General features: G+C 41.7%; 2 protein-coding genes across 5 annotated transcripts in view; one reads left to right on the top strand and one right to left on the bottom strand.

Annotated features, from left to right (window-relative positions):
• The first annotated feature begins 1151 nt into the window (after positions 1-1151).
• tspan5a (tetraspanin 5a) lies at positions 1152-15900 on the top strand. Of its 3 annotated transcripts, XM_051428596.1 has the most exons (11): positions 1152-1554; positions 4062-4112; positions 5404-5550; positions 5647-5817; positions 7457-7582; positions 8670-8717; positions 9195-9311; positions 9434-9495; positions 10482-10593; positions 13563-13603; positions 13715-15900. In XM_051428596.1, the coding sequence occupies exons 1-9, from the start codon at positions 1474-1476 to the stop codon at positions 10552-10554; spliced, it is 876 nt and encodes a 291-aa protein (XP_051284556.1). In that variant the 5' UTR covers positions 1152-1473; the 3' UTR covers positions 10555-10593; positions 13563-13603; positions 13715-15900. The 3 variants fall into 3 exon arrangements, with proteins under 3 accessions (XP_051284556.1, XP_051284558.1, XP_051284557.1); XM_051428598.1 differs by lacking the exon at positions 10482-10593; XM_051428597.1 differs by lacking the exons at positions 10482-10593; positions 13563-13603; positions 13715-15900 and adding an exon at positions 13360-13556.
• An 836-nt stretch (positions 15901-16736) lies between these two features.
• The window catches only part of rap1gds1 (RAP1, GTP-GDP dissociation stimulator 1), a 29926-nt gene continuing 24623 nt past the window's right edge, over positions 16737-22039 (bottom strand). For both annotated transcript variants that reach the window (XM_051428554.1, XM_051428555.1), the window contains 6 exons: positions 21775-21909; positions 21238-21363; positions 20647-20786; positions 20363-20489; positions 19869-19997; positions 16737-19161 (listed from right to left, as the gene is read on the bottom strand). In XM_051428554.1, the coding sequence (XP_051284514.1) occupies positions 19034-19161; positions 19869-19997; positions 20363-20489; positions 20647-20786; positions 21238-21363; positions 21775-21909 (785 nt within the window). In that variant the 3' untranslated portion in view covers positions 16737-19033. The remainder of the gene's footprint in view (positions 19162-19868; positions 19998-20362; positions 20490-20646; positions 20787-21237; positions 21364-21774; positions 21910-22039) is intronic.

Here is a 22039-nt window from a genome sequence, read left to right as displayed (position 1 = left end):
TGCCTGTTTGCTATTTGAAGATGTTTTTTAAAAAAACAAGAGATTATCATCTAAGCATTGTTATACTTCCTGTGAAAGTGAGTAAAAGTTGGTGTGTGGGAGGTATGCTGAGTTGTGACTTATGTCCTGTTGTGAAGTGTGAATACATTACAACACGGTAGAAAGGTTAACAACAAAATTTCATTCATTTGTGATTATAATATTTGTATATTCAATTTAACTGGGCAAAAGACAACATTTAGTAAATTAAAATAAAAGTAATTTTCTACCAGGATTACATATTGGCACCAGACAATAATGTCAGGAAGTCAACTGAACAGAAAATATAACTGAAGATAAAAGTTAAGTTTGTAAGTTGTTTTTAAAACACTGAGTTTAAAGGCGGCTGTGGCTCAGAGTAAGAGCGGGTCGTCCTTTAATCTGAAGGTTGTTGGTTCGATACCCGGCTCCTGGTGCCACATGTCGACGTATCCTTGAGCAAGATACTGAACCCTGAATTGCTCCTGATGCCGTGCATCGGTGTGTGAATGTGTATGAATGAGTTAGTTTCTGTTCAATGGACTTTGCCATCACTGAGTGAAAGGGTGAATGTGCTTTGAGTGGTTGGAAGACTAGAAAGGCAGAAGTACAGGTCCATTTAAAGTTTAGATGGGAGGGATTCTGCACTTGGCCTCAGTATTTCTAACATCCTGGCTTAATGATGATGCTTCTTCTGCTTCTTCTTCTTCTTCTTGTTATTTGTATTAGTATCATTAGGCCTGTAGCTGGAGATGTTGTGGTTTTATAATGACTTCAAGTGGAGTTCAAATTATACAATTAGATACATACTGTATTACACAGACTAAATGTAACTGTTAAAATCAAATTAAATTCAAATTAAAGGAATTTCCCACCAGAATTGTTATATGTGACACCAGTGTTATTACTACTAATGTAATTAAATATATATAATGGTTTTATTTTTATATTAATCAGAAATCTTTACACAGTTCGGGCTTCATTTCTTCTTATTGTTCTGATTATTCTTATTTGCAGTATCTGTGTTATCATTAGTTTGTCTTTAGTACGTCATTCATGACACGGGAAATGCCCCATTCTTCCTCTGATATGATTGGTTGCAGTGCGCGTCTTTCAATTCTTTTCCCAGCCAATCATTGACGACCACCCGCAGCAGCGTACCGCCTCCTGTAGGCGCAATTTGCCCAGAAAACGGAGGATAATTTCTACACTGCGCCGGTCCTCTGCGCTACCGTCCGTCTAGATTTCGGTGCTACTTGTGTGAGTCCGTGCTGAAGTCCCGTCAACATGCTCTCGGTGCGGTTCTGAAGCGGTTCTGAAGCGGCCTTGTGAACATTTCGTAGCGGACAAAGTGAGATGCTTCCCCGGAGCGCTGAACCTGTTCCATCCCGCACACAAAGCCTGTGAAGCAGGCCGTGTTTTTCCTCTGAGACACCGCGCCGACGATGCTCAAACATGTCGGGGAATCATTACAAAGGCCACGAAGTCAGCTGCTGCATCAAATACTTCATTTTTGGATTCAACATCCTGTTCTGGGTAAGAAGGTTTTCTATCTTTATGCTGCGGTATCTGCGCCTCTCTCCAGTGCACTTCGGTTATTCTAATGTCCACTGGCCAATAGGGAGGAAGGCCCCACTGCATTATCACTGTACCGTTATCTTATCGCTGCCAGATCGATGCATTGGGCCTTTATAGTGCTTGTATTGGTCCAGTCATGTCCGGATAGAAGCAGCTGCCGCTCAGTTGACGACAGGGAGCTAATCGGCTTTATAGTGAACTAATGAGAGCTGACTGCAGCTTATCATCCAACTGTCACATTCATATCTCTCTCACACTGACACCATCCCAGTCACTTCCGTTACAGTGTCAACAACACACTGACATTCAACGTAATGTGTTTTAAAAAGTGATGTCATCCATATCATACAGTGGACAGACATGTTGGTTGACAGCATACCTGATCCTGTGAGCACAGGAGCAGATTGAAGGCATTTGCTTGTAGCTGAGAGCTGCAACTACCAGTTATTTTCATTATCGATTCATCTGAAGCATACTGGATATCAAATATCAGAAAACAATGAGAAGTGTCTGTCACAAGTTCATGCAGAGCTCAGATCCAGCTCTACACCCAGAGACAGTAAATCTACTATTATAAAGAAATGTAGTAAATATTCACAGATGAGAAGCTGGAACCAGCTATTTTTGTTTTGTCTTTACTTAAATGACTTTAATTGATCATCAGAAGTGTGCTTCATTAATCATCTGTTTTATACCTGTTTTTATGTGGTGGGGGAGAATGGGGTCAGTTGTAACATTTTCCAAATCTTTGGGGTCCAGTGTGTGACATTGAGGAGGATCTGTTGTCAGAAATGGAATATAATATTCATAGGTATGTTTTCATTAGTGTATAATCACCTGAATGTAAGAGCTGTTGTTTTCGTTACCTTAAAATGAGCTGGTTTTACCTAAAGAGTTGGTCCTCTTATAGTGTCGGCCATGTTGAACTGCCATGTTTCTACAGTAGCCCAGAAGAGTCAAACCAAACACTGGCTCTAGATAGGGCCTCTCACCTTTTCCGCAAGTTTTGTGGCCACTCTAGTTTCTCCTACATGCTTCACACAGAAGGTGAGTGGTTATATATTTGGTTGCAATCTGCAGCTTCACCACTAGATGCCACTAAATACTACACACTGATGGTTTCCAGTATTGATTGATCTGCAGATCATTTTCTTGTTAAACTGATTATTCATTGTATGGTTTATTTAAAACAAAACAGTTTTCATTTTTGAAAACCTGAAACATTCAAAGATTTTCGGCGTTCTGGGCACTGTTCTGATTGTGTGAGCAGAACAACAAGCACAAAGCGGTAGGCTAGGTCTCGGGTGTGCAGACTATGTGGGCGTGTCCAAGTGCACCTGCTATCTTGGTACATGTATGAACCAAAATAGTATTGTCACAAAGCAAGTGTAAAAGGGCTGGGTGGAGGTGCATATAGATCAACATGTTTATCCTGCTGTCTTCAGACGCTGCAGGGATTTAATACACTGAAGAAGATGCTTTTCATAGTAAAAAGCAGCAGTACACAATGGATACTGGAAGAATCGATCATATTATATTACAGATAAATGCAGACTAAATACTTCTTGCTTTAACCACATTAAAAGCTCTTTTTGGTGAAGATTTAAACAGATCTGCTAGTCGGAGAGTGTTTGATTAAATTACTTTTACTTTTTAAGCATTAATCTGTTATTGCTGCGTATTTCATCCAAGTATTCAGTTTGGTCTTGTTGATAAAATCACCAAAGTGCAAGCTGAGCAATGTTAAAACAAACATGATGATAAGATGTCTCTTCTCAGTGGAAGGTTTACAGCACATTTTCCACCAAAATACCAACGACTCACTTTGTGCTGTCTCATTTGAATAAACCCCCCAGCTGTTTGTTCCTCTCACAGGCAGAGAGAATTTGAGATCAGAACATCGAACTGTCAGAGTGCCGCTACGGTTGTTGCTCCTCCGAAAAAAAATAGGGCCCTTTACGTAAAAAAATGTCTAAAATCGATTATCAGAAAGGTTTTCTGTTAACTGTTGCAACTGTACAGTCGATCATAAGTTAATGGTACACGTGAAGTCATTTTGCAAGGTTGCACACGTTGCACATTAAGAAACGTGTAGGACATTTTCATACATGTAATAAAATGTTAAGAAAGTGCACAAAAAAAATGTTCGACCTGTAAACTGTCAGACTCACGTGTGATGTAATGTTGAGAAAAAAAATCCCCCCAAAGTACCCTTTGTTCTTAATTTTTTGTCAGTCACTTTATTGTAAGGATAAACACTATGAAATATATACAATATAGTTATTGTATCTTACTAAGATAGAAATAAAGGTCAGTACAGAACCAGGGTCACATCCCATGGTCACAGGGGCCTCAGAGGGAATGTATTTGTACTTTAATGTCATAACAGTGTGACAGACCAGCACCATGTCATTTTGCATTAACACATCTTGGCAGTAATTTGACATGACTGTGGTGTTTTGCAGCTGCTGGGCATGGCCTTAGTTGGAATTGGACTGTGGGCGTGGAGTGAGAAGGTAAGTAGTGACACCGAGTTGTTATTATTAGAGACATCAGAAAATAGAATACAGTGTTATTGTTTAAAAAATGCAAAACTGACTTTCTGTTTAAATGACATTTTAACAAATACAGATTTTTTTTATCAAAGGCCAATGTGATAATATTTTTCTTGTTTTCATGCCACTGCATATTCCAAATTCAAGCTGCAAAAATCGAAATGTTTATATCAACAATGGGTCAAATGACGTTAAAGGTGTCACTTGAAGCAACAACCCCACAGAGAATTATCACTCACTCTGCAGTTCCCCTCAGCCTTTAGCTCATTGTTTTGGTTTAACAAGCTGAAAAGTCATTCATCTCTTTTGCACCAACAACAGGCATCTTGGCCAACGAGCTCTGATAAACTCAAGTTAGCAACTAGCTGATGAATATTGTGCAGCTGCTAGGAGCTTGTTCAACTGCTCCCTAATGGGCAAAAAATCAATTAATGCAGCTTTTAATTCATTATCCAGTGTTTAAAGAATTGTATTCTTGTGAAGGTCATTAATCAAATGTTTAATCTTACCACAAAGAGTTTTTAGCTGGTTATGAAACAGACAGTTTAATACTGGTTCCTCTATATGTGACCTACTTAAACAAACAGACCATCAGAGAGAAGATTGCCTATTTCTCTATAGTTATTCTTAATGTCTGCCACCGGGTTGGATTCCCCTTGAAATCAATGAAACAAAATGGAAGTTAGTAACATGCATTAATGGAACATGAATGAGTGCAGAAAGAGAGAGAGAGGAAGAGAAGAGCTCAGTGCACCATGGGAAATCCCCCGATAGTCTAGGCCTATAGCAGCATAACTAAGAGATGGTTCAGGACTCACCTGATCCAGTCTAACTATAAGCTTTGTTATTATAAGTTGTTGCCAGTGATACTAATTAAGGTTCCATTCAAGTCAGACAGAGTCAGGGTGCTGCTATTGTGCCTGTTGGCTCACTGGTAAGGCTCTGATACACTAAATGGGACAATCTTAATTAGTACCTTAGTGCCTTTTGGCTAATTCTGGCATATTTACAACAATGCCTATAAATATGAACAGTATAATTTGTAACATCTGCGTTTACCTGACTATTTCATGTCAAAATGGCTGCTGTGAAAAAGGTCTGTTTTGTATTATTTGTGGTTGCAGCAGCCTTATTTCATTCCAGTTCTCATTATTTTATGTCACTGTGACCCTTTTGGCAAACCAGTTGTGTCCTGAAAGCAGCTGCCTGGCTCAGACTGAGCATGTTGTTGTGCTCCCTCTCTCCCTTCCAGGGGGTTCTGTCCAACATCTCCTCCATCACAGACCTCGGGGGCCTGGACCCAGTCTGGCTCTTCATGGTGGTTGGGGGGGTTATGTTCATTCTGGGCTTCGCAGGATGCATCGGAGCACTCCGGGAAAACACGTTTCTACTCAAGTTTGTATGTTCCATTATAAGAGCTCCGGTTCGCACAGTGCAGTGATGAAGGATTGGAACGTTACCTGAGTGTGTGTTGTTTTCTGTCTTCCTGCTATAGTTCTCCGTGTTTCTGGGGATTATCTTTTTCTTGGAGTTGACGACGGGTGTCCTGGCGTTTGTCTTTAAGGACTGGATTAAAGACCAGCTCAACCTGTTCATCAACAATAACATCCGGGCGTACCGGGACGACATCGATCTACAGAACCTCATCGACTTCACTCAGGAATACGTAAGTGACATAAGACCTTGGAAATGAAAGTAGTATATTACTCACAAATTTCTGAAAAAGAGCCTGGGATTTAAAGCTCTATGCCAAATGTTAGTTTACAGTTCACAGATTTAAGTACAGTTCTATTTGCTTCCTTATATTTCTTGTTCTCAAAGTGTGGGGCGCACCCCACTGGTGGGGAATAGAGACGTGACAGGTGGGGCGCGCCAAACGGGAGGAAATGTTCCTTTTTATGCCTTTATATCTTTATCCAGACATCCCAACTGTCCCGGAAGTTCCGGGAGTGTCCCGCATATTGATAGCGGCTCCTTGACGCCCGCAAATGAGATCCAATCTCCTGGAATCTGGAGCAAGACCGCGCACTAGACTAGAGAGTGACTGCGCGTATGTGTGTGTGTGTGTGAGACTATAAGTGCAGCGCGTGTGAGAGCAAACCGTCCTTATAGCTGTGTGTTGACGCTTATTAGACCGATCACCCCCGGGGGCGACACCAAGTGTAACAGGAATTCCCCTCCGCTCCCCTCCCCACCGGAACAAACCTCCCTGAAATGACGTTTTGCAGGTTGGGATGTCTGCTTCATCAACGCCTTTCTTTAATGACAACAAAGATCATACATTCAAAACCAAACACCCACAAACAAAGTAATCATTACTAGCCTACATGCAGTCTAAATTAAAAGAACATTAGATATGAGACCCCCCCCCCTTTTCTATTTTTGAACTTGAACTTGAACTTATGACACAGCCGCACTTTTATTTTCTTTATTTTTGAACTTGCTGTTATTTGATGTAGATAGTTAGTATTTAGATACAACTTGTTACTATACTGATACTACTTGTAACTTCAATAAATTGGAACATTTTAAGCTTGTTGCGTATTTCATTAGCACTGTGTTGGGGCGATGGGGGCAGGTGGGGCTTGAAAATTCCCCCTTGTCCAAAGTGGGGAATGACAGAAAGAGTCTGAGAACCACTGGTATTAACCAATAACATTTAGTGTGTGTTACGCCCCACACTGCTATACAACTAGCACTGAGCTAGCGTTAGCGTCTGCCTTCCAGTAGACACGGACAGACGGAGCCCGGACTGAACACTGTCTCTGAGACTGATGGTGCCATTGGACAGGGAATACAGTACAGTACAGGTTTTGGTCAGTTAGGTTAGCTGCAGTTAGCAGTGTGCTTTTTAGTCTCAGAGGCTGTGTTTGATTCCTGTCCGGCTGCTATGTCCGGTTCTGTTGGCCACTAATGATAAATACAGTTAGCAGAAGTTAAAGCTGCCTGTCCATCAGGAGACCGTGTAAATCACAGCAATTTGAAGCTGAGCAGCCGGAGGACATCAGAGGGAAAAACTGAAACTATTTTCTTCATAAAGTATGACCCAGTTTCACCAAAATCTCTGAATAAAGTGAAACGTGATGGGGCTGTGAGCTCAGAGATGGACTCTGTTAGGCCAACAACAGTAGCTCCTCTCATTGAAATGAGGTAAACCTGCTATGTGGAGGCTTTGCACTTCAGAAGCTACAAGCTGGTCTGATTGGACCTGAGTAATTCCTTAATGAAGGCAGCCAATCAGGTCATCAGACAAATCAAATCCACTTGTGATGCATTTTTGAACAAATGCTTTTTCCTGTCTTTAGTGGGAGTGCTGTGGTGCGTTTGGAGCAGACGATTGGAATCTGAACATCTACTTTAACTGTACTGATGGGAATCCCAGTCGGGAAAAGTGTGGAGTTCCTTTCTCCTGCTGCACCAAGGACCCAGCGGTATGTGTCCCTCACTCTGCACACATGCACACATGCACACATTACACAGTGCACTAGTTCGGACTTTTCTTTTTGCATTCTAACCAGTTCAGTCCTTTTTAATTAGTCAGATATTCATGTGTGAATTGAATGCTTGGGTCCTGAGAGGTATTTAAACTGAACAACCTAGTATGCAACCTGGAGCAGTTTTCTCAGAGTTCAATAAAATTGCCTTTGAAAAGAAAAGAAAGTTAATAGATATGTCTTAATGTACCCTGTTACTAAACGCTAAAATCTTGAATGTGCAGTCAATGAGGCGATATTTGTATTGGTAGCATAGCACTTCAGAAAGTGTTAACAGGTTATTGTTGTTTTGTGTCTCTTGAGAAGGTTCCTGGCTATAGAGCGCTGCAGGAATGAGTCCTAAAACATGGAAATTAACAAGTCAGCATTTTAGCACCTCGGTTCCCTCTCCTTGAAGTCCGTGTTTTTTATTATTTAAAGTTTTTGGTGAGATGCCTGAAATAAAGTATGTGGTTAACACAAGCTTAAGAGATCTTCATTGTTCTACGACTGGAAATCTGTCAGTGCAAATCACAACGGTGGTGTTCATTATCTTGCTGAATAAAATGTGTATCATAAACCTTTGTTGACCACAGAGCTTATTTTCTGCAATATCCAAAAGCCAATGGAAAATCCCATTAGCTTTTTGTTAAAGGAACCACAATAATCATCCTCCCTGCAGCACTGTGTATCAGTGGGTCAGTGTGTCCCTCAGTTTGGTTTCACTTAGCGCCACCAGCAGGTTTAAGATTTTAAGTATCCATTCTACTGGATGGAAATGTCCGCGGTTCCCATATGATGAGTCCTAATGACTTTCCTCTAGCACCATCATCAGGTCAAAATGTCAGTTTAACTAATATTTTACTTCAGTGTGTATTTTGTTTTTATTACTAATTAACAAATGGTAGCATGCTAACACACTAAACTCAGATGGTGAACATGGTAGGCATTACTCGCTGAACGTCAGCATGTTCGCATCGTCATTGTGAGCGTGTTTCTAACTCGGGTTTTCAATAGGTTAAATACTGTTTATTTCTGTCTTCAGGAGGATGTAATAAACACTCAGTGTGGATACGACATTCGAGCTAAACCAGTAAGTAACATCTATCTACCTGACTCACTCTTCCATTTCTTCCATTTTGATGAAGGTAAAATGATGATGAGAATTGTGCTGCAAAAAAAAAGATCATTCCTACTCATCTTGAATTATATTGCAATAACTGTCAAAATAATAGCAATATAGTTTGTTTACCTTGTCGTGCAGCCCTAACTAATACATTTGTCTATGGTCTATGAAAAGGTAGACCTATACACCAGGTATCCAGGAGAGCACTGTTTAAACACTGCTTCCACTCACAGTCTAGTCTAGATTAACTTTAACTAAGGTAGGCTGGTAGGGTTTTTTCCTGCTCTCTGTCTTTGTGCTAAACCAGTCTATACGGGATGCACAGAAATGGAACTACTATCTTTCAATGTGACTCTAGTGAAGACTGACAATAGGTCAGAATGTCAGATAGTATGACAAGACTCAGAATGTAAAGGTGACCGCAGGAGATTATGTTCCTCTCAGGACTCGGAGCAGAAGGACTACATCAACGTGAAAGGCTGCGTGCCACAGTTTGAGAAGTGGCTACAGGACAACCTGACCTTGGTGGCCGGGATCTTTATTGGAGTTGCACTGCTGCAGGTCCGTTTTATTCCCGTGTTTAACCTTCATAATGTTCCAGAAGAAAAGCGTCATTCTATATATGAAATCTTGTTTTGAAAATGTCTAATGTTGCCTTTTTATGTTGTTTTTTCTTTCATCAGATTTTTGGGATTTGTTTGGCCCAAAACTTAGTGAGTGACATTGAAGCTGTGCAGGCGAGCTGGTGAGATGAAGATCTTTACTTTTCTTGCTTCAGTTCAGTGTCTCGTGTATCCTCACACAGACAGCACTGTTTCTGGCTTTAAAGCACACTTCCATTCTGTTTTTCTGTTTCCATTTCACAACATGAGGCATTTCAGCCCCTTTGTCATAGTATAAGTGCTGCGGATATTTTAGATGATAAAACATGTTTACAACACTAGTCACGATTAGTATTTTGACGTTGCTTGTTACTCACCCCTCCTGGGAGGACCAGCAGAGTATTTTCTTAACTCTTAGATATTAAGGTCATTAGAAATTTTTAAGGAGCAGCAAAAAACAAAAGTGGTCTGAATTATGTTTTGGCTCTCAAAGTGTTGCTTGATGTGAGGTTTGTGCATAGGTCTGGAAAGTACGAAGCCCCCAAACTGATGAGAGATAGTTGGACAAATGCCCAAGTTACCATCTTCTATCTACAGGAGCCATATCTTGTGCACACCAGTTATGTTGTTTGCAGAAAATCCATACATCTTTTGCTCAAGGTATATGGATCTTTTGCACACAAGTTCTTATCCTGTTAGTAAAAGATCCATATATACTGTTCGCATAACATATGTATCTAATGTGCACATGTTATCTTTTTTTGGACAAGATCCATGTATTGTATGCACTAGTTATGATCCAGTTTGCACAAGATTAATATGGGGGATGGCCCAACAGTCCCGAGTATGCCGTTTGAGCACAAGATGAAAGAAATATAATGTGAGACTTCAGGGCTTTACAGGGTGGAAGTTGAAAAAGTACACCGTACTAAACACTGAATATTCAGAATAATAATAAATACCTACAGCTGTTAAAACAGACATGGTAGACTTTCCATCAAACATCTGTTCCTTCAGTTAAAAGAAAGCTGTTTGTGAGGAGAGGACAGGGAGGACAGTTACTGAGCTTTACCATCATGTTGCCAAAACTCACCTCACACCTCATTCTTCCTCCTCCATGCTTCGTCAGGGTGCCCCCCCCTCTCTCCATGCGCCGACTCCCACCACACTTCAGCAAGAAAGCATCGGCTTACTACTCATGAGACACACACGCACATATGCTGTATGTGTGTATGTAGCCGGTGGGTGTGATGGATCCATTTGGTCTTTTGTCTTGTCTTTGCTGTGAGTGGGTGGATGCTCTCTGTTTTGGTGTTGTGTTGTGTTCCATTTAGGGTCCAAATTTGTAAACTTGGGGCTGTTCCGTGTTCCTTCTACCCATACTGGTAGACTTGCCTCCATACCCTATCGTATGGAGGCAGACGTGTGCCACTGGAGTAATTTTGTCAGTGTCAAATGATATGAATTAATAAGTTGATAAAGATCCAGTGAAATGGGCCTTTCAGTTGCCTTTACAGTGGCGACCTCATGCTGCACTGGTGGGTAAACATTCAACCAATAAAGTCATCAGGAATGTATGAACAATCCCACCTTCCACCTGTTCTATCAGATCTAGCCACCTTTCTCCGTAACTAATTGTCCATTAGTTTAACATTAGACCGACCAGTGATACTTTCAATTTAAAAGGAATTCTAATTTGATTAATTCCGTTAGTATTTAAATTACACATTTAAATGGCAATCCAGTGATTGAAACTCAAAAAGTAACTTTTAAATGTACCTTTTTCTTTAATTTCCATAGATTTATGTCTGCCGAATGTCTTCCTCATCAGTTCATTTCCTGCTGTACAGTTTTATTTAAAGACTTCTTTTTAATTTTTATTAACAAGACAATTTAAGAAAAGAAGATCCATCAAAACATTAAACGAGGTGCAACCCATTGTATAATAGCCAATCATAGCTAAATGTATTAAATTACTCCAGTGACATATCCTGGACTCCATATTAGATTATTAAACCACAAAAGAAACCTTGCTTCCTTTCCTCGCCATGCAGCATTTCCTGTTTCAGTATTAGGCGGTGTAAGCTAGCTATTTACCCCTAGGTTAGAAACTGTTCATTTATATCACAATCGTATACACAGTCATTATTGGCAGTGATGAGCTGACGTGGAACACACAACGGCTGCATCGAGTGATGTTGGTAGCGCCCCCTGGAGGAGCAGTGTATGTTGCTGCTCGTAGCCCAGAAAACCTGGAGTTGATCATTTCCACATGAAACTCCAGTTTAAAAAGTTCTTTCCCCTCTAATATCCTGTTCTGACTTGCTTAATGAGTTTAAATGAAGTTTGAAACAGTCCATGATCATGTTCCTGAATGTCGACAGGCCGTTGTGTCAGTGACACTTTCCTGGTCCATCTACACATGCTGGATTCTCCTTTGAACCTTTTTGTATGACCACTTACTGATGATCAGGGTTGAGACTGTAGAAATGGAATTCCCTGTCATAAAATGGAGTCTGTTACATTGCTTTAATATTGTGATACTTGCATTAGGTTACTAACGTAACAATAGAAGAAAAATATCAATAATAAGTTTTGTGTAGTGTTTTCTATAAAACAGAACAATGTCACCTTTAAAAGGAAAATGGAAACAATCCTTTTTAGAACAATAATCCCCATTTTTACTAAATGTAATTGTAATCCTTTTTCTGTAATGGATTACAGTTGCCTTTTTTGTATCCCGACCACAGGATAATTACAGTTCTGTGCTCAAAGTGTCCCATCGCACACTCATAATTTAGACACAAATATGATTCCGTAGTTTAAGGCGTGTTGACACTATTGCAGGAAAAAGGCTTTTGCATGCAGCTCCTCTGGATGTCTGCGGTGCGCTGAGCATAACGGGACGCACTGAAATTTCTCATTTGTTGAACTTTGACCCGAGTTCTCCAGAACTGTACAATAACAAAGTAGCCTCATATGAAGACCAGATGAAAATGGTACCCACATTGTAGCAATCTACTTCTAGTAACATTAGCATTAGGCTCGATCCAGATGAACTGTGCCTCAGCTGTATTTAAAGTGGATGAGATCAGGCAGCAGCAGCAGCAGCAGCAGGAGGAGGAGGACAACGAGGAGGAGGAGGAGGAGGAGGGGATCACAAAAAGCTGCAGTCAAGTCGGACCATTCCAGCCTTCAAAGAATATACAGGAAGTCACAAAACGTTTCCATCCTGTTCGGCTCTATAAATAAACTTTATCATCAACCACACGAGATATGTTAACAGATTAAACTGTTATTCCACAACATGAGATGAAGCAGCTGCTATCTACAGTTCAATTCAAAAGTCACAGAAAATCAGGAAAACGTGAAAACTAAGCCAATCAGCTCTTCGATCAGGCAACAGCCAAGCGTTTCCCATAATTCCCTGGGTCTCGCGGTCCGTGAAGAGCAACTGCAGCGCCTGGCTCTAAAAACTGTGGCCGCCTCGATCTCATGAGGTTATCGTTGTCAGCCCGCCTCATCTCGAACGAGCCCATTGTAAGCGTTAAGGTGGCGCCAGGAGTTCTGGAGTAGTAAATACTGCACCGGCCAACAAAGGATGCAAAGTCCTGCTGTAATGTCAATACGCCTTCATGCTTTAAAAGCTCAGCAACAGACAGCAGGACACTGATGCACAGAATGTCTGACTCCAGTACGTTTCCAGCAGGTCTCAGACTCATCAGGATTGGTTACATAGGAAACCTCGTAGTTCCAGTCAGCTCATTTAAATCAAAATCTGAACCTCTGTGAAATTTGGACTGTGTCGATGGACTTAATGAAAGACAGTGTGACTGCATGTTGACCATGTTCCCACTGAGCTGTAGAGCCGGGGTGGTTTGCATTAACAAGCTGTGGAGTCTTGTGACTTAGACAACAATCCTTTCTTTCTTCCACTGTCCTTTCACTGTGACTTTGTCCTACTGAAGACATTTTTTCTCTTTCTGTCTTCTCTCCGTCTCAACTAGTAATCCCGAGTCGTCTCTCTGCAGCCTTTAGTTCACCCCGCTGATCCTTGGCAGTAAACTGTTCTCCAAGCATTCCCAACCCAACCCTCAACCGCTCTGCTTCCTGTTGTCCTGACCTGTATTAGTGTTGAACCACGTTGGGGGTGTTGCAGCGTTGTTTAATACGCAGATGATTTATCAGCCTTCTGTCTCCTCTTTTCCAGTTTCTTTACCTAATGCTGAAGCTGCATTTCAAGTCTAACAGGTAGGCCGTTCTTTTAATGGAATAAAATGTCGCTGTGTACATTAAATTTGAACGGGATCACATAAAAATGGAAAATAATGCTAATTAGATTGTGTCTGTCTGTTTCATCAGCTCCAGGTCTTTGAACGCGCCTCCTCAGAGGACTTCACCGATCACCTGCACCATTGTGTTCACTGAACCAGCACCTTTTTTCAAGGCACTAATATGTGATATGCTCTGTATATAACACTGTGTGTGACTACTGTAAAGAGAGGGTCGATGGAGAGGATGGTGAAACATGCACTACGTACAGATTGTCACGATGCTCCAGTTTTGATAGCTACGTGTAGAGAGTAGGAGTTTTGATACATCTTTTTGATATTAGATCGGTATTTTTCACTGTGGAAATAACGCTCCATTGCTACACCCATCATGTAGGACTGTGAAATAGTTGTGTACAAGAAACTGAGGATCTGCTTATTTTAAGGTTCAGTGCTTGCTTTATGTACATTTCCACCACCAGGTCCAGGTCTGAGGCGCCCGTGGTATAAAGTTCTGAAAGGTACAGCAGCTCTGAAATAGTTTTCAACTGAAAGCAGGAAGTGCTTTAGTTCTCTTTTAGTTAAATTCCCTCTAAACCAATAACAAGAATTAGTTCTGCTCTCTGAATAATGAAATGTATCTACAAACCTTAACAAGAACTCTTGTTATTGCACTAACAATAAACTGATTCCAGTTCAGTCACACAGCAGCAGGTGATGCTTCAGACTCCAAATGACTTCAGCTATTGAGCATAATGAGTTCCAGCTCAACCAAAGCACCGAGATATCAGTTCATTTAGTGAGAGAGCGTACTCTCCCATCACTGACGGAGACTCTGTTCGCACTGTAGCTCCACTGTTGGACGTCCACGGCACCGTGTGTAGGTCTAGGTATCAATGTCTTGGGATTGATTGAAAGTATCAAGCACCGAACCTGGCACTGGTCAGATATTAACTGATTAAATCAAAATTCTTTTCCATTTTAGACATTTATTAAAATTCTCGTGCTGCAGCTTGAGTTTAAACATTTAAAATAAGAACTTTGGCTTCTTTTGTTAACAGATAGGTTCTCAGTACAATTAATGACCCAGTGCTGTCTGTGTGTGAATCAGTTATTGTTTGCTGTAATTATTCCTCCTCTCAGTGCTGGAATATAAACAGGCCCTTCGCAGCGTAAAGTCCACGGTCCTCGTTCTGTGTAAAACCGCTTCACAAGCTGCAGCCAATAGGAGGCTTTTGCCCCAGTAACTATACAAATCCCGACATGTGATTTAGTTAACACTGACTGTCACGTTAGCTTCAGCTATACTTTGAAATGCATTTCTGTACAGAACTGCTGTAGATTCTGACCTGGAGTCATGCAACAAAGTGATTTCTTCTCAAGCAGCATGGACAGGAGGAACGCTCACAGCAGACAGTCACTGTATTAATGTACAAGCTAGCATTAAGATGGGCTTGAAAAATGACTACAAAATGTACGTAGCCGTAACCCCACTGTCTTTACCAGGTCATGTTTTACTCCCCACTAAGGTTGGTGGTTGGAACACGAGCAAGGAGCAAGTCATTAGTCCCTGATGTCGGAGACTTTCTGAACATTTTCAGTGTTTTCATACATTTCTGCCCTTACTTGAATGAAAATCTGGCACATGTATCCCATGATGCCTGTCACTACTTGTTTTTTGATGCAGATCTGATCAGTACACACACAGTATCGACTGAACAGAATCCTTAAACCCAGCCCAGAGATTCAGACTCTGACGTGTTCCGATGTTTTACAGTGTTTCTTTTGACGGTTTAAAGTGATTCTTTGCTGAAAGCATGCGTCACTGGTTTGGTTTGTAGCGATGTATTTGCAGTGTTTTATCAGTGAAGTGTTTCCTCAGTCTGCTGGGACTGATCCTGTGGGATACATTCGGAGAAGTTTTACTTTAAAAGGGATCAACACTGTTTTTGATACTAAATATTTATTGTACATTTAATTTGGTTTTTATACCCTCCCTGGTGTATTGGACAGCAAACATTGAGCACTGCTGAAGGCGATTAGTGGCTCCACAGATCGAGGTTATGTTCCAAGTGTAGGAGGTTGTAAAATGCTCTAATGAGCTGCATCTCTCACTCATCACTACCTGTACCACTTCCAAGGATTGTTTAAATGGTCACAGTATATCCCACAAACATTGTAATGTAACTACCTCCTAATTTCCCTGTTCATGTCCTGTTGAAATTGGACTGATTTTAATATCGAGTAAAATTAATTAATAAAGGTGACAAAAAAACATTGAAAGTGTTATTTTTTCTGTCCATATTTTTGGCACCAAGCTCACTGATTTGTTTATGCATTGCACTTCCCACACATCGTCTGTCAGTGTTCCTGGACATCTTTGGTGTCTGTCGCCGCTGATACAAACTAGTCCAGTTTCTGTTTATTCCAGACGACTGGGCTCCAGAAACGAACAGTGGAACACGACATGTTTCATAAAGTGGACATAAAGATGAAGACCAGCTGCAAATGAGACTGTCACGGTTTATTTAACATACAAACTACCATTAGAATGTGTGGAAATTCAATCTGTAACTGTTAATCTCTATGTGAGCCAGCTCTCTGAATGAAGGATTTATTTTGACCAAACCAGAGTGATTGTTGTTGACTGTAGAAAGACTACAGAAGACAGTTTTATTTTATTTATTATTGTTTTGGTCTGAGATGCTGGTTCTCCAGTGTGACAAGTGAATTTAGTATTACGTATCCTTAAGACATAATTTGAAAAAGTGACAGCCCTAGGTGCAAATAATGTCATTCTATTTATGTTGTAATAAGACAGGTATTTGTCATTTGATTGAAATTGTACCACACTTCTGAGATTCGTGCTGCACAATTAATCAAAATATGATCAAAATCCCAATATGGCAGACTGCAGACTGCAGAGGCTGCAGTTCATTGATAATGAGCTACTGTAGTGCTGCAGAGAGGATGAATCTCGTTCTCCAGAATGTTTACTGACCCCGACAAATGTCACATCATGATTTTAATAGTTTTTTGAGTGAAAATTAAATTTGTGATGATGATCATTCCCACTCTAATGGTGAATCACGTCGGAATAAAGACATCAGCCATCACCAGCTATCATCTTTTAATTATCTGCTGAGTTACAATCCTCCAAATGTACAACTCATGACATTTACAACAAACATTTAAGTTTATAGTATTTTTACGCAGTTACTATGGATACATCTCCACTGGCATGTGTCTGTAGAAGAGCACAAATCTGATAAATAACCATTCATACCTTTTTAAAAAAAAGCGTGGGCCCAGGGCAGGAACACACCGTGGCATGTTAACGGGGGGGGTACAGTGTCTGACATGCTGAGGTGTGCATGTTAGCAGGAATCCCTCTGACTAGAAGAACCACCCGTTGCACATAGAGAGCTGTCCTCTGGAGGGCGCGTAGGTGCAGTGACTGTTGTGTGTCTGCATTCAGTTACCCGTTCTCACTGCCTACCCCAATGAGCACATCCACAACACACACACATACTGCACACACACGCAGGAATGGTGGCTGCTTTATTTGGGACTGTAAAATGGCGCTCCCTGGTTTCCTTACAGAGCCCTGCAGGGCTCCAGTGTTGGGAGGTTTTAGGGCACAATTGTGTGTTCTAACGGGACCACGGAGTGAATCTGGATCCTAGGCTGGAGCCCTTCAGTCTCAATTCTTAGTCTCGGGCCTGCTTTAACTTCTCTTGTTCTTGGCTGCTCTTCACAGTTTACTGTACCATCTCCTGACTATCCAAAAATAGGAAATAATCCTTTATTGATATTTTCTAGAGTTTTACCCACAGTGCAACACACAAGAACTGTATCTGTAGAGATCTGGGTATGCAAAGTGTCAAACAATGATTAGGCAAACTGTAATGCATTGATTGGACTGGTGTTAAATAGGCAATCTTAGCAACCTGTAAGATGGGACAAAACTACCAGACAGGAAACAAGAAGGTCTCTTTAACTGGAGTCAATACCAACCTTGTTAAATCAAAGATTTTGGGCCATCTTCGATTTCTCATTGTTGTTGTTGACTTTGATGGAGGAGACCTTTCTAGTTCAGATTAAAATCATTGTTTTTGTTACTTTACCCCCCTGCCATTGAGTCCCTCCATCTTACATGTTGTCAAAAAGGTTGCTTACCATTTGGTGAGGTTCTATTTACAACAATCTTCCTGTAATCGTTTTGAGGAGCTGCTCAGCGACTGAAATGTCCAACTTCCGAGAGATGGCAGCACAAGACCATGATAATGTCCTGGATCAGGGCCAGCGGGGCTCACAGAACTGGACTCGACTAACAAAGGTAGGCTTGGCTACAGCCCTGCTCTCCACTATGGTTGATTCTCTCAGTGATTGGGTGGAGCCTCTACCGTTACTGTACAGCTGTTGGAGCAGGTGGAATTAAAAATCTGATAAAATCTATAGATCGTATAGTCTTAAAGAACAAGTGCGAAAAAAAGGGGTGTACAAGACTGGAGGTGTCAGTGGAGGAGGGCGGGCTGTACTTTGTATGCGAGCGGTAGAGAGGTAAAATGAACACTGTCACACCTTCAACAGGACTAAAACATGCACAGTTTCTAGTCAATTTATACTCGAGCTACATGGGACACAACTGGGCACATCATGGATGGCTGCTTTTCTTAGAAATGAAAGAAAAATCACAACAGGAAGGTATTTTTTTGTTCTTTTGTGCACATTTTTCACTGGTGGGTTACCGGCGGATGGTATCACAGCTATGGTCGTAGAAGAGTGTCATCTCTTATCTATTGCGTTAGGCTGTTTATGGCGCCTCAGCTCCTGTGGAGCTACTTGTAGCAGAAGATGCATGCACAAGTAGAGGTGGGGACCAGGGTTAGACTGATGTAGCTGGTTTAAGATAAGAAAAAAAAAAAAAAGGTGTCTCCACATTGAAGGGGTGTTGGTCTGTAAAGCCTGAAATGAAAGCTGCCTCACCCTGCCTTAAGGACCTGCTAACCCACCTAAATAAATCTCATTATTATGGCTTTCAGAAGAGAGTTTTGGTGTCCCACAGTAGTCTAAAACTAGTTTCAGAGGCTTTTCCACCCTAACAAGCATTCCATTGGCAAATTCTTGTAATTTAAAATAAAACTTCAATTAGAAAATGCTCAGATTTTCTGATCTGTATACAAGTCTTGCGAACTGACATCAGTGTAACCCTGGTGGAGGTGGGCGGGGCAGAGGGTCGGGGGAGAGACATGACTGGTATGTCTGGCTGGCAGTTAACGCGACATGGTACCTTGGCACATGACGATGGGGCACTGGAGAGCAGTCATGAGGTGTCATTGGGTGATCAGGTGGTCAGGCAGGCATTGGGTGGGGTGGGGGGTTGTGGGTGGGGGTTGGACACAGTCATTTAGCTCTGGGCAGTTAATCGCTGCTCTGTGAGCGACGCCTGGTGTGACACCGTTTTGTTTTCGTGAGCCCTCAGCTTGGACACCACGTCGATGAACGCCAGGCTCTGGACTTCTTTGTGGAGAGGCTCTGAAGAGAGGAGGCAAACAAAGTCTCAGTTTCTCATTTTGGCTTTAACTGACAGCGACATCACTCAACTGAAATCCTCTAGTACACAGAAACGCATCGTCTATTGAGTTCACTGTAATGGAACGGACGTGTTTGAGGTGTTTTACCGGCCTGCTTACTGATTTGGAATTGGATCTACCTTCCCAGCTCTATATGCATAAACACTATTGGTCAGTCAATGTCCTTTTGTCCTGTTCAGCAGCACAGTGGCCGTCACTTTACCTGCGCTGTCAGCAGCCCTGCAGGAGACACACTGTGGGATTTTAACTGAACTTTATGAGCAGGACACACACTTGAATTCTGATGGAGACAGCCATCAATGGCAGAGAAAAAAAAGTGTGTCCTGCTCGTGTCTCTCTTGCCACCAGGCTGCTGGGGGGCTGTCAACCCAAGACTCACTCACAGTGGAGGACAGTAGGAGGTTGTATCGCCGTCTAGCCGACACGCTGGGAAATAACTATGTTTTAGCCTTTCACAAAGTTTCTCCTCACTCAATTACTCAAAATTGGGAGATTGTTTTAAGGGAGTCTGGTAACATTGTGGTCACTGTGCTCGTTTACACTGTATTTAAAACTGTCAGGTTTAAACAGGCACTCAGACGCAGTGTAATTAAATAGGAAAACTACTACTAATATTGTGTATATGGTTAAAGCATTTGCAGGCCTCACCTGAGCCCATCACAGCACAGATGAGGATCATAGAGTTGTACTTGATCTCCGGTGCGCTCCTCTCGTCCGACAGCAGCTTGTGGAGCACCGACACCAGGCTGGCTCCGACAAAGTCCTTTTCAGCTGCAACTGAAGTCCAGAGAGTCTCAGTGTGTTATCACCATGATGGATGTAATGACATGTTCTGGTTCTCTACACTATGTGCTACAGAGCAGAAGAGAGGTTTACTTTGGGATATAATAAATAATGCATGCGGCTTCCATTTTGATGTGGCTCTGGCATTTATAGTTGTGCATTAAACTGGATTCCAGATTAAAAAGATCTACAGATCCTGTGTCAGGCTGTGAAAATCTCCCTGCTCCTGACTGCTCCATTTTGATTCAAAATACCACAATTAAAAAATGTTTGTGTTAAATAACGAACCTACAAACAATTCAGAGTGTAAAACTGTAGATACAAATAAACAATAACTCAATCATAATTCTTGCTCTTACCCAAATCCAGTCCTGCTATGAGACCCAAAGCCACCAGCGCTTCATTCTGCATGATCATATGCTCACTGGTTGCCATGGTAACTAAATGTTTGACGCCTCCTCCCTGGATCACAGTTCTGACGACTTCCTGAAATCCACATAGAAAAAGAAATCACTTAACAAACCCGTCCTGAGACGTACTTCCAGATAAACAGTAAACGTGTATCTGGTCTCTTCCTGTGTGCATCCTGTTAATAAAGACCTTACAGTGTTAGGAGAACTGTATGCGCAGCGTGGGGTCTGACCTTGGACTTGCTGTGTCGAATGAGGGCCGACAGAAGCCGGTTGGACTCGCCCATCACTCCTGCGTGATCTTTGGCTTCACACCACTCCACTAGCCTCTCCACCAGCTTCCCGTTGGTTCCCAGCTGGTCTGCGGCTTCAGCTGAACCAACACACGCAGCACGCAACATTACAGCCATTAATCCGCTGTCACCAAAGTTCAGCAAAAAGCTTAAGATTTCTGCACATTATGTTCAGTCTCATTATTTCAAAGAGCTGAGAAGAAAGTTACAGAATAGAAGCAAACACAGACAAGGTACAGCAGCAGTTAGCTGAATCACTCTGATTATGAAGACTTTCTGTGTATGAAACCATCTGTCCTGTGTCAACACTTGGGCAGCAGTAACCATATTAGTGTGTCTTTATGAGTCAGAATAGAGGCTGTAAGAAGCTCTTGATTATCTAACCAAAGCTTAAACAGAGCTGATGGGGAAAGTGGAATATCTTTTACAGGAACTGCTGTGTGAGCACTCTAGAATTCAGATCTACAGCGTGTTGTCAGGATGATTTTCATGGACTGGTGCAAAGACAGAAGGGACAGATGATCTCTCTACCTTGTGTATCGATGAGCATGCGTAACGTCCCCAGGAGTTTAAACTGGACCGGAGGCATCTCTGATTGCAAAAACTTTAACACCACATCTGCTACTCCAGCTGACAGCATCTTGGACTTGTTTACCACTGCAGAGAGGAAACAAGGCAGATTAAAACGCTGTTGTGACTGAAAAACAGCAAAGCACATGATTTTCATTGTAGTTTGTGAATGTACTTTATGCCTGCAGGCAAAGCTCTCTTTAATGATCTCCTCAACTGTTTGGTTAAAATGTATTCTTTGACTCAACCTGATTGAGCCGTACACTATTAAACTGTGTTAGGCCCAACTAACTGTTTCATCAGGTGCATGTGGCCTGTTTGTGGTGAGTAAATAAAACAAGCTCTACCAATAGGTAGACATTAATGGTAAAGTATGCTGACATGTCATTTGTTTCTGAATATTGCCAGGGAACACAGATGTTAATCTGATTATGATCTGTTGTCAGTATGATCAATCTGATGTTATAATGGAACATGTGTGGTGTGATGATGGCTCACCGGGTATGGCCAGGTTCCGCAGGGCGCTCAGTGCTGCGTGCTGAACAGTGACGTTGCCTTCCTCGACGTGCCGGTCCAGCAGCTCCAGAAGCTTCTGCACAATCCCAGTGTCCACCATGTGGATGCAGTTCCCATCTACACACACAAGTACATACAGTGTTGTGTCAGACACCTGTAATACTGTCACAGAATATTATCGGTAATAGTAATGTTATCAATAAGTCGCTTTTACAGATATTTTAAACATACTAAATTCTTTTTAAAT

The sequence above is a fragment of the Dicentrarchus labrax genome, unplaced genomic scaffold, assembly GCF_905237075.1.
Source record: "Dicentrarchus labrax unplaced genomic scaffold, dlabrax2021, whole genome shotgun sequence".
Lineage (NCBI taxonomy): Eukaryota > Metazoa > Chordata > Actinopteri > Moronidae > Dicentrarchus > Dicentrarchus labrax.
Note: the sequence above shows the minus strand (reverse complement) of the source record. Positions and strands in the feature narration are given on the sequence as shown.